General features: G+C 45.8%; 1 protein-coding gene across 1 annotated transcript in view; it reads left to right on the forward strand.

The window, feature by feature from the left end:
* LOC126426480 (uncharacterized) overlaps positions 1-13,398 on the forward strand; it is a 138,436-nt gene that overhangs the window by 78,326 nt on the left and 46,712 nt on the right. Inside the window, exon 5 of the mRNA XM_050088391.1 lies at positions 5,567-5,742. Within this exon, the coding sequence (XP_049944348.1) occupies positions 5,567-5,742 (176 nt within the window). The remainder of the gene's footprint in view (positions 1-5,566; positions 5,743-13,398) is intronic.

The raw sequence follows: 13,398 nt of genomic DNA on the forward strand, positions 1-13,398 counted from the left end.
TCTATTGCAGCGATTTCAAGCTCTGTGAAATTGGTGCGTCTGCAATACTTCCTTCTCTTTCTGCACCTTTTGATAGCTGTGCAGTGAAGTGGTTCTGAACTTGGGCTGCTCCCAGTCCGTTGTCGTGTTGGTCGTTTCGAACTGCTGTAGTCTAAGGTGCTGTAGACTGCTGTATTTTACACGATTTTACGACGGTACCAATCTTTTTAACGTTTTTGAGTAGAGACACTTCATTCTGTTATTCGAAACGGTTTCTCACTATTGCCTTAATATTATTCTTCAGCAAAAAGAAGACCCCTTATAGTCTGCCAGACGAACAAAGGGTATTGACAGTTCATGAGGCCTGTTCGCAATGTTGCTGGATGTGGCGTACTGCACCGTGGTCGCCATGATCACGCAGTCTAGCGAAAAAAAAACCGTGTGAGCAAACAGGTCCTATCCCTAAGTGTAAATTCATTTACATTTACCAATTTTAACATACAAATAAGAAATTGAGATGAGTTACATATCCAAACTTATTTGCTATTGACCTACTTCAGAACAGAAATGCAAAGTAGTTTTGCATTATTGTGGGGCATTCGTAATTTTTGTTGTTGTTGAATATTTGTGTTGTACTACGCCTGACGGAATAATTTATCAATAAACTAACAGTTATCATCTGTTGTGAACAGGACTGTAAAGCATGTCCGGAGTTATTGGCGTCGGATGTTGCCTTTCAGCATCCCTAAAGATGTCGGTCGATCACGGTACACTTGCGACTTCAGGTAACCCCAAAGCCAATAATCTACAATGGTATGAACGGTTGATGGCACGCGCACCTCTTCAATTCCAGTCATGGTAATGGAACAACTTCACCTGCAAATCTGATTTCGAGTGGTTTTCTTCTGCATAGCTCGAGCTATCGTTGGCATTAATCCTAGTTTCATTTTTTTTTAGTCATAAGTCTTCTGACTGGTCTGATACAGCCTGCCACGAATTCCTCTCCTGTGGCAACCTCTTCATACCCGAGTAGCACTTGCAACGTACGTCATTAACTATGTACTGGATGTATTCCGATCTCGGTCTTCCTCTACAATTTTTGCACTCTACAGCTCCCTCTAGTACCATAGAAGTCATTCCCTTATGTCTTAATAGCTGTCCTGCCATTCTGTCCCTTATTCTTGTCAGTGTTTTGCATATATTCCTTTCCTCTTCGATTCTGCTCAGAACCTCCTCATTCTTTGCCTTATCAGTCCACCTAATTTTCAACATGCGTCTGTAGCACCACAAATGCTTCGACACTCTTCTGTTCCTGTTTCTCCATAGTCCATGTTACATGCTGTGCTCCAAACGTACATCCTCACAAGTTTATTCCTCAAAGTAAGACCTATGTTTGATGCTAGTAGACTTCTCTTGGCCAGGAATGCCGTTAATGCCAGTGTTAGTCTGCTTTTGATGTCTTCTTTGCTCCTTCTGTCATCTGTTATATTACTACCTAGATAGTATAATTCTGTAATTTCATTTACTTCGTGACCATCAGTCTTAATTTAAAGTTTCTCGTTGTTCTCATTACTGCCCCCTCTAATTACTTTCGTCTTTCTTCGATTTCTCGTCCATCCATGTTCTGTACTCAGTAGACTGCTCATTAGATTCAGTATATCTTGTCTTACTTCTTCACTTTCATTGAGGGTCACAGTGTCGTCAGCGAATCTTATCTTTGATATCATTTCACCTTGAATTTAATTTCCACTTTGAAACTTTCTTTTATTTCCATCATTGCTTTTTAAGTGTCCAGATTCAACACTAGGGGCGAAAGACTACATCCCTGTTTTACATCCTTTTTAGTCAGAGCACTTCGTTCTTGATCTTTCGCTTTTATTATCCCCAAATGGCTCTTGTACATGTTGTGTTTTATCCATCTCTTCCTATAGCTTACCCCTTTCTCGCACTTCGCTGCTCTTGCAGAATTCGGAATTGTGTAGACGATATTCTTCTGAAAGTCGGATAATATATCGCCATACTTGTATATTTTACACACCAATGTGAATAATCGTTTTGTTCCCACTTCCCCCAATGATTTTACAAATTCTGATGAAATGTTATCCATCCCTTCTGCCTTATTTGATCTGAAACCGTGCAGTGCTCTTTTAAATTCTCACTCTAATGCTGGATCCTCTATATGTTCCCCATCGACTTCTGTTTCTCCTTCAATCACACAAGAGAAGACTTCCCCCTCATAGAGGCCGTCAGTGTACTCTTTCCACCTATCCGCTCTCTCCTCAGCATTCAAAAATGGAATACCCATTGCACTCTTGTGTCGCCACTACATACTGAGGTACTCTTCAGACAATCTTTTCTTATCCGATTTCATCAGATTTTTCACGTAGCATATCTGTAAAATTGGTGTGTTAGTCAGCTCTACAGGTAACTAATATAAGAATTGCTTCGATGGCTCTCTTTAATCCGATCTGGTGGGGACCCTTACCACTTACCTACACTTTAGTAGGTGTCTACCAGTAGAGCGAAATCGACTACTCGGCTTTTCTGCAACTGAGGCTCTGTGTTACTTCCATTTCATATCACTCGGCAACGTTGTGCTCAAATGTCCAATCAACGTGTCTGTGTCAAGCAGCCCATCGGTAATGCTGTACTCGAGCATTACAGGACTGTTTTTCCTGCTCACTTGCTGTAGCTTACATTTTCTACACTTAGAGCTGACTGGCACTGATCACGCCTCATAAGTCTAGGTCGTTCTGTATCCACCAAGAGTCACCCACCGACGACACTCTCCTGTATATTAAAGCACTGACAGCAAACAGCCACAGACTGATGCTCACCCCGCCCCTCAGACCGTTCGTGGATGCACAGAACAAGAGCAGTCGTGACACGCTTCTCTGTAGAACACTCACCGTCCAGGAGAACGTAATGGATGTTCCTAGTGAATATAAAAAAACCTCATTCGGTAAAATTTTCTTTATAAACGACCCAGATATTTCAAGATATCTCCTCTGATTTTACTTTTATGTCAACCTCAGCCACAAAAAGTGGGGCAGACTCATTTTGCCTATCTGTAACTCGAGAGATCAATGATGCCAACTAGAGTCCTTCAAATGTGCAAGACTAGAGACATGTTCAGCAATGGGCGTTAACATGCAAATGGCGAACAGCAAACGAAAATTTTGGGTAGAAGCGAGCAACAACACGACAGGCAAAAGCAACAAAAATGCCAAACTTAAATCCATTACGTGCACAAATACACTCCTGGAAATTGAAATAAGAACACCGTGAATTCATTGTCCCAGGAAGGGGAAACTTTATTGACACATTCCTGGGGTCAGATACATCACATGATCACACTGACAGAACCACAGGCACATAGACACAGGCAACAGAGCATGCACAATGTCGGCACTAGTACAGTGTATATCCACCTTTCGCAGCAATGCAGGCTGCTATTCTCCCATGGAGACGATCGTAGAGATGCTGGATGTAGTCCTGTGGAACGGCTTGCCATGCCATTTCCACCTGGCGCCTCAGTTGGACCAGCGTTCGTGCTGGACGTGCAGACCGCGTGAGACGACGCTTCATCCAGTCCCAAACATGCTCAATGGGGGACAGATCCGGAGATCTTGCTGGCCAGGGTAGTTGACTTACACCTTCTAGAGCACGTTGGGTGGCACGGGATACATGCGGACGTGCATTGTCCTGTTGGAACAGCAAGTTCCCTTGCCGGTCTAGGAATGGTAGAACGACGGGTTCGATGACGGTTTGGATGTACCGTGCTCTATTCAGTGTCCCCTCGACGATCACCAGTGGTGTACGGCCAGTGTAGGAGATCGCTCCCCACACCATGATGCCGGGTGTTGGCCCTGTGTGCCTTGGTCGTATGCAGTCCTGATTGTGGCGCTCACCTGCACGGCGCCAAACACGCATACGACCATCATTGGTACCAAGGCAGAAGCGACTCTCATCGCTGAAGACGACACGTCTCCATTCGTCCCTCCATTCACGCCTGTCGCGACACCACTGGAGGCGGGCTGCACGATGTTGAGGCGTGAGCGGAAGACGGCCTAACGGTGTGCGGGACCGTAGCCCAGCTTCATGGAGACGGTTGCGAATGGTCCTCGCCGATACCCCAGGAGCAACAGTGTCCCTAATTTGCTGGGAAGTGGCGGTGCGGTCCCCTACGGCACTGCGTAGGACCCTACGGTCTTGGCGTGCATCCGTGCGTCGCTGCGGTCCGGTCCCAGGTCGACGGGCACGTGCACCTTCCGCCGACCACTGGCGACAACATCGATGTACTGTGGAGACCTCACGCCCCACGTGTTGAGCAATTCGGCGGTACGTCCACCCGGCCTCCCACATGCCCACTATACGCCCTCGCTCAAAGTCCGTCAACTGCACATACTGTTCACGTCCACGCTGTCGCGCGCGGCATGCTACCAGTGTTAAAGACTGCGATGGAGCTCCGTATGCCACGGCAAACTGGCTGATACTGACGGCGGCGGTGCACAAATGCTGCGCAGCTAGCGCCATTCGACGGCCAACACCGCGGTTCCTGGTGTGTCCGCTGTGCAGTGCGTGTGATCATTGCTTGTACAGCCCTCTCGCAGTGTCCGGAGCAAGTATGGTGGGTCTGACACACCGGTGTCAATGTGTTCTTTTTTCCATTTCCAGGAGTGTAGTTCACATAACTTCTCTCATGTGGTGCGGTTTTTCCCTTTGCTTACGTATCCACACCGTCGTAACACGTTTCGGTGTTCCTCACAGCACTAGTACCGAGTAAGATTTTGGCACAACAGTCAACGATCTCACCTTCATATTTCCGAAAATCGCTCAAAAGGTCGAATAAAATCTTCCAAGTCTCCCTATCGCGTTAGGTGGAGAGTGACACAGTTGCCAGCCATAGAACACTTTATGTAGACATAGTGCCGTGCTCTCTTAGGTTCAAATGTTTGTAGCGTAACTATAGAAAAATATCTGCTGCTACCTTCCCTGACGGTATAGGCTGTGATTTGTGTGTGTTTTGTAAGAGATCGTTGGAATTTACTTTGCATTACTGTTGAAAGTGCCATTGTTGTTGTTGTGGTCTTCAGTCCTGAGACTGGTTTGATGCAGCTCTCTGTGCTACTCTATCCTGTGCACGCTTCTTCATCTCTGAGTAACTTCTGCAACCTACGTCCAACTGAATCTGCTTAGTGTATTCATCTCTTGTTCTCCCTCTACGATTTTTACCCTCCACGGTGCCCTCCAATACTAAATTAGTGATCTCTTGTCGCCTCACAACATCTCCTATCAACCCATCCCTTCTTCTAGTGAAGTTGTGCCACAAACTCCTCTTCTCCCCAGTCCTATTCAATACCGCCTCATTAGTTATGTGATCTACCCATCTAATCGTCTGCATTCTTCTGTAGCACCACATTTCGAAAGCTTCTGTTCTCGAAAGTGCCATATAAAACTGAATGTATAATCATTCGCTGACAATAATTTAAATATTATGTAACAGCAGTCTGTAAGTGTAAGTTAAGACAGGCTGCTCCTTGTGAATGTTTTGCAAAGGATTTTAACAATTTGCTCTCTGCCTCAGGTTAACCATACAAATGATCACCGACTCGTCAGATGGATTAAGGGCGTGGAACGTGTGAGAGACATGCTGCACACGAAACTGAGCGGTTGGGTACTCGACATGCAATCCGTCAGCGAGCTGATAGCGCATGGCAAGGTGGAAGAAGCTAAGAACTGGCCTGGAAAGTATATACACAGGTATAAACTAAAATACATTCAAGCCTTTGTGGAACTCATTATAATTTGTGAATGTTTATTTCACTGTCACTGAAACGTATACTTCCCTGTTACGCAGACTACTGAGAATACACAGATCAGCCAGAACATTATGACCACCCACCTACTGTGGATATAAGCCCGTCTAGGCGGTAACAGCGTCACGTGGCGAGGCATGACTGCTAGACACATCCCGTATTACAGATGTTGGTCGCCGTAGGCTGGGCAAACTGGTAGAATTGGATTGGTGGCGAACTGTTGCGAAACTGACGTCAGACTTTAATTCTGGGGAGAGTACAATTGTGTCTGAAAACACAGTGCACTGAACACTCATAACGATGGGCATCCACAGCCCTCAGACCCACTCATGTGAGTGCTTTTTATTTTTTTATTTATTTCACTATGGGACAACTTCTGAGGTCATCAGTCTCCTAGAACTTATAACTACTTAAACCTAAGTAACCCAAGGACATCACAAACACCATGCCCGAGGCAGGACGACAGTTCAATCCCGCGACCGGCCATCCTGATTTAGGTTTTCCATGATTTCCCTAAATCGCTCCAGGCAAATGCCGGGATGGTTCCTTTGAAAGGGCACGGCCGACTTCCTTTCCCATCCTTCTCTAATCTGATGAGACCGATGACCTTGCTGTTTGGTCTCTTCCCCCAGACAACCAAACCAAACCTGAGGCAGGATTCGAACCTCCGACCGTAGCGGTCACGCGGTTCCAGACTGTAGCGCCTAGAACCGCTCGGCCACCCCAGCCGGCCCATGTGAGTACTGCTCGAGCGTTTGGCATCCCTATCAGATGGGATTGAGGGAGGACATAGAAGCAATTCAGAGGCGGGCTGCTACATTTGTTACTGGTAGTTTTTTTGATCATGATCATGATACAATGTAACCTACTACCTAAATACACTCCTGGAAATGGAAAAAAGAACACATTGACACCGGTGTGTCAGACCCACCATACTTGCTCCGGACACTGCGAGAGGGCTGTACAAGCAATGATCACACGCACGGCACAGCGGACACACCAGGAAACGCGGTGTTGGCCGTCGAATGGCGCTAGCTGCGCAGCATTTGTGCACCGCCGCCGTCAGTGTCAGCCATTTTGCCGTGGCATACGGAGCTCCATCGCAGTCTTTAACACTGGTAGCATGCCGCGACAGCGTGGACGTGAACCGTATGTGCAGTTGACGGACTTTGAGCGAGGGCGTATAGTGGGCATGCGGGAGGCCGGGTGGACGTACCGCCGAATTGCTCAACACGTGGGGCGTGAGGTCTCCACAGTACATCGATGTTGTCGCCAGTGGTCGGCGGAAGGTGCACGTGATCGTCGACCTGGGACCGGACCGCAGCGACGCACGGATGCACGCGAAGACCGTAGGATCCTACGCAGTGCCGTAGGGGACTGCACCGCCACTTCCCAGCAAATTAAGGACACTGTTGCTCCTGGGGTATCGGCGAGGACCATTCGCAACCGTCTCCATGAAGCTGGGCTACGGTCCCGCACATCGTTAGGCCGTCTTCCGCTCACGCCCCAACATCGTGCAGCCCGCCTCCAGTGGTGTCGCGACAGGCGTGAATGGAGGGACGAATGGAGACGTGTCGTCTTCAGCGATGAGAGTCGCTTCTGCCTTGGTGCCAATGATGGTCGTATGCGTGTTTGGCGCCGTGCAGGTGAGCGCCACAATCAGGACTGCATACGACCGAGGCACACAGGGCCAACACCCGGCATCATGGTGTGGGGAGCGATCTCCTACACTGGCCGTACACCACTGGTGGTCGTCGAGGGGACACTGAATAGTGCACGGTACATCCAAACCGTCATCGAACCCATCGTTCTACCATTCCTAGACCGGCAAGGGAACTTGCTGTTCCAACAGGACAATGCACGTCCGCATGTATCCCGTGCCACCCAACGTGCTCTAGAAGGTGTAAGTCAACTACCCTGGCCAGCAAGATCTCCGGATCTGTCCCCCATTGAGCATGTTTGGGACTGGATGAAGCGTCGTCTCACGCGGTCTGCACGTCCAGCACGAACGCTGGTCCAACTGAGGCGCCAGGTGGAAATGGCATGGCAAGCCGTTCCACAGGACTACATCCAGCATCTCTACGATCGTCTCCATGGGAGAATAGCAGCCTGCATTGCTGCGAAAGGTGGATATACACTGTACTAGTGCCGACATTGTGCATGCTCTGTTGCCTGTGTCTATGTGCCTGTGGTTCTGTCAGTGTGATCATGTGATGTATCTGACCCCAGGAATGTGTCAATAAAGTTTCCCCTTCCTGGGACATGAATTCACGGTGTTCTTATTTCACTTTCCAGGAGTGTACATTAGTAGGTCCTATTTTTAACTATTACAATATTCTATCTGCAGCTTTATTATGTTTAACACTACAGGTTTCTACTGTGATCCTTCACCACTATGGGGGTTATTCTACTATACTATACTATGTTATTGTTTTAGTGTTACCTTGATTTTACTGGTAGGTTTGATCATCATGCGAGTGTTACAGAAATGCTTCAGGAACTCGGGCGGGAGTCTCTGGAGGAAAGGAGGCGTTCTTTTCGTGAATCGCTACTCAGGAAATTTAGAGAACCAGCATTTGAGGCTGACTGCAGTTCAATTTTACTGCCGCCATCTTATATTTCGCGGAAACACCACAAAGATAAGATAGGATAGATTAGGGCTCGTACAGAGGCATATAGGCAGTAATTTTTCCCTCGTTCTGTTTGGGAGTGGAACAGGGAGAGAAGATGCTAGTTGTGGTACGAGGTACCCTCCGCCATGCACCGTATGGTGGATTGCGGAGTATGGATGTACATGTAGACATGTGCTAATGTTAGCACCACGACATCATGAACTACGAGTGAAATGGGCACGGGAATATCGACACTCGACGTTTCATGCTGGCAGAGTGTTGTATGGTCTGATGAATTTCGATACCTTCCTCATCACACGCCAATGGAAGAATGCGATTCCGTCGTCTTCCAGGCGAGCAGCTACTTGGCACCTGTATGGTGGCATGGAGACAGGCTGGCAGCGTCTCCATTATCCTCTGGAGAATATTCACCTGGACATCCATAGCTCAGTGGGGCTCGCAAGAGGCACCACGATGCCCAAGGCGTATTGTACACTGGTAGCCGACCACCCACCCATGACGATCATGTTTCCCGACAGCAGCGGCATTTTTCAACCAGATAATGCGCAATGTCACAGGGGAAGGAGTGTGATGGAAAGGTTCGAGAAAGCATTTTTAGCCTATTGCAGCCCCGTCGGCAACTGTGAAAGACTAATATTTTGAAGGATCATACTCAGTCTGGTTTTTACCAGGTTTCGGCTAAATTAATCTAGCCTTCTTCAGAAGCATAAAATTACTGTAACATGCCAGAGTAAGGCACAGTCAACATTAAAAACTAAAACCTATAGTACCGTGGCATCTCTTCACCCCGCGGTCGGTTGGCAGCGGCAACTACGTTGGCACTGACCGTTGCACGCGGAATTGCACTGAGCACATATGGAGAGTAAGGCTAGATAATTTTGGCTGTCTGTATATCACGTGTTGGGAGCTGATAACCGTAATTGTAAGCAAACTAAGCGTTATATAGAGGAAGTCCCTAAGTGTATTATCTATACGAAAATTGCATTAAATGGTAGGAAATTTACTTGGTTGGGAAGATAAAGTTTAAGGATTACCTCTACGACTTTAAGCACATATGGTCATCGTGTAAAGTATTCCCACCGAACATGCCTAATAGCGAGCATCTTACTTGTCTCACTTATTTAAAACCTTAATCACTATCTAAAATTTAATTTGGGTGTAACTGGGCATACAACGCCCCTGTCATCACACTTAACTAGTATTGACCGACATAGGTCAAGCGTATTAATTAAAGTGTGACGGAGGGTACAAAGTCCCCGTCATCACACTTACGTGCTATTGACCGACATAGATCAAGTATACTAAAATATAGTCTACGATGTATGTTAGACGGGAAATATTTCATATAGGTAACATTGTGAGTAACACGATACACGTGTAACATTATCGTTATCATTACAAGGGAAATATTTAGAGCAGCTAAGTTCTACTTTACTTTGTAGCATAGTTGTTAAATTCATCTATGCTAATGACCGACATGGGCCGTGCATATTAATTGGAGTGTGGCGGAGGGTACAACATCTTCGTCATCACGCTTATGTGCTACTGACCGACATAGGTCAAGTGTACTAACATATAATCTACAATGTACCTTTGACGGGAATCTTCTTCCACAGGTATCATTGTAAGTAACGCGATATGCTCGTAATGTTATCGTATCATAGAAAGGAGAAGTATTTAAAGCAGATAAGTTTTACTTACTGTGCTGCATAACTGTTAAATAGCGTCCAAACTCTCCTGAAATAGTAGTGGACCAAACTTAAATTTAAAGGGAAGCGCGAGGCTTGATGTCTGAACATGGTATGCGGCAACCAGGAGAGAAATATGATGGTCGATGTAACAGGGATCAATTAAACCAGACGTAACAAAGATTGGAAACCTTCGAAAAAGATTATTATTTCTCAGCAGCAGCTGATCGTTCAGAAGGTTTTCTACACTGGACAGCAAGTATTTAAAAATCTGCATCTCGTCTAGACTATCTAGCCTTGTTCCTTTTACCTCTCAGTGCAACAGCTCAGTATTAGTTGGAGGATTGGGTGCGTGGGCCATTTGGACGAGGTGCTCGGAGAAAGTCGAACCCCGTGTGCCGTCACCACCACTCGTTGGCAGATGCTCTTTATATGTTGCTGACAACGTTCTCCCTGTTTGGCCAATGTAAGAGTTAGGGCACTCACCGCATGTGATTTTATATACCCCGGAGAGAGGCAGTTTGTCCTTAGCTCTTTTTAAAGAGTGGATTAAATTTTCCTGAAGACTGTTATTGGTAGAATATGTTGCCTTATAACCATGGTTCTTTAGAATTCGCCCTATTCTGTATGATGCTTTACCTATAAAGGGAGTGGAGATTACGTTCGCGAGGTTATCATCTGACGTGGTACCTAATGTAGAGGAAGTCGTGCTTCTCTTGTTATTTAATCTCTTGTTATAAAGTTGTCTTACAATGTCTGGTTTATACTCTTTATTTTAGTCTATCACTTTGAGTGTTAATAATTCGTTCTCCAATGCCTTAGCAGAAAGGCGAATACCGAGCACTCTATGTAAACTGGAATGAAAGAAGAGCGCCGGCCGGTGTGGCCGAGCGGTTCTAGGCGCTTCAGTGTGGAACCGCGCGACCGCTACGGTCGCAGGTTCGAATCCTGCCTCGGGCATGGATGTGTGTGATGTCCTTAGGTTAGATAGGTTTAAGTAGTTCTAAGTTCTAGGGGACTGATGACCTCAGAAGTTAAGGCCTATAGTGCTCAGAGCCGTTTGAACCATTTTTTGAAAGAAGGCCAGTTTATGACACTGCAGGTGCACAGAATCATCTGGTATGATATTGTCAGAGAAGGTACATTCACTACGGGTTTTAATTTTAATGTTGACTGATCCTTACTCTTGCATGTTATCGCAATTTTATGCTTCTGAAGAAGTCTAGGATAATGTAGCCGAAACCAGGCAAAGACCAGAAAATTTGAGCAACTGAGGCTGATCCCTCAAAATATTAAAAAAAAAATTAGGTTCCTGTTACACGATGGCGAGTTACAGTTGATGTGCTGGTCCTCCATCTCGTCAGATTTGAACATGACCGAACACATCTGGAATGTGATTCAACGTCGCGCCAGAGCTCATCGCCGTCCTCCCCGGAATTTACAAGAATTTCGTGGCTTGTATGTGCAGATGTTATTCCAGATCCTTCCAGCGATGTACCAAGGCCTTACTGCTTTCATTCAAAATCACGTCGCGACTGCTCTCTGTGCCAAAGTTGGACGTACGTGCATACGATTCAAAAGGTGGTGAACAGTATTGGAGGAGGGGATTACTGCAAATAGCCATTTACAAAATTTTGGAATTACGTTTAGTCTTCAATTTTTGGCTTGGTGTTTTATCTGAAAATGGGCGACGTACTGTGCAGCAGGTGAGCAGAGCAAATCGTGACAGCGAACGATGTTACAACACTGATTACAAATAACACCTTTCTGGATAGCTAAATTCACTTAATTTACGGAAACAATGGTAACTAGGAAACCTGCGGTCCTGACTCGAAAAGTGTATACAGGTACCACACGAGGAAACAAAGTTATCACCTCCAGGAGAAGCGATGCTAATACGCTACCGTCATCTCCATCCTAGACAATGGCTCCAGTTTGTCGAGGAAGGAAGTCCACAATCCATATTTCTCCCAATAAACGAAGGGAATGGCTGAGCAGCGAAGAGGGGTGAACCAAAAATAGGGAGATGTCGGAAAAATATGGGCAGTGAGGTAGGACACGGCCACGGATTTTTTAGTTTGTATTATTGCTGCAGTGTTTCATTCTGTTCTCAACATACAGCTGTCAGCGCGCGTCTGGTTTCAGTCCGGCCTGTGGTGGAAACTCCAGGGAAAGACAATGAAGGGCCGCCCGTTATACATTTTCGGGTATTCGCCATTCTCTTGTTCGCATTTTTCCAGTTTGACTTAGCCGATATATGCCAAGTTCTAGTAATTCAGACTTTCGAACATTTTAAAATGAACAAAGAAATGGTGACTTAAATTATTTAGTTTAAGAGAAACAACCCATGCATGCGGAATCAGCCGTCAAAACTATTTTTGGACAAGAATCTAAAAATGCTTGCTAATAGGGGTTTGTAGACATTAACATAATAAATTTCGAACGTTGTAATGGCCTGCGTGTGGTGAAAAATAGCAGACTGACTCCTAACTGCCTGTCGACTGAGATTGCCTATGTCCTTGCCATACCTCTTGTCTACTGTTTCTCATAGCAACATTAGTTAATAGTTCTGGTCCATTGTGCCCGCAATTGGTCACTGCAAGCCCTGATACCTACAGTGAATTAGCTGCAATCAGTTGTGTTTTAGGCGTTTATTATTCCATGGTGACATTTCAAGAAGCCTGGCATCTGATATTCAGATGTTTACTTTTGTTTCCACATCATGAAAACTGAATCTTTACTAACAGCATTACAGAATTTTGCAATGGATATTTTTAAGATAGCAATTGTAAAACACCGTAAGTAAAGAAACACCGTTCACGACATATGAGTAAACGTAAACGACTGAAAGTAGCTTAGACACAAAATAGATGTGTTTTCTAAAACCTGTGTTTTGATACCCACTTTGTTGGTCTGGCGTATCGGAAAACTGGTGCCATTCATATCAGTGCTTTATGCCATGAATAGTGTCATGGGAAATACGGTTTTGATTTTACGAGCGCTGCTGTCACGTCACGGGACCAGCCTGCCCGTGAGCTTAAGTAAGTATGTGAATAGCGTCCACGAGTCACCAAAGATTACCCATGTCTGTTACAGTGCGTAAACACTGCAAGTTCGAAGCGAGAGGGCAATGGAAACATCCCTCCACTAGTAGACATATGGTGCCATGTCACGGTCAATTTGTCAGGACAGTGAGTTTGTCTTGGAAGTAGCAGGCGAAAAGTTTACGTTAGATAGATTATCAGGAGGTGTTGATTTTTGAGATGGAGATCACAGGAC

The sequence above is a fragment of the Schistocerca serialis genome, chromosome 11 (assembly GCF_023864345.2).
Source record: "Schistocerca serialis cubense isolate TAMUIC-IGC-003099 chromosome 11, iqSchSeri2.2, whole genome shotgun sequence".
Taxonomy (NCBI): Eukaryota; Metazoa; Arthropoda; class Insecta; order Orthoptera; family Acrididae; genus Schistocerca; species Schistocerca serialis.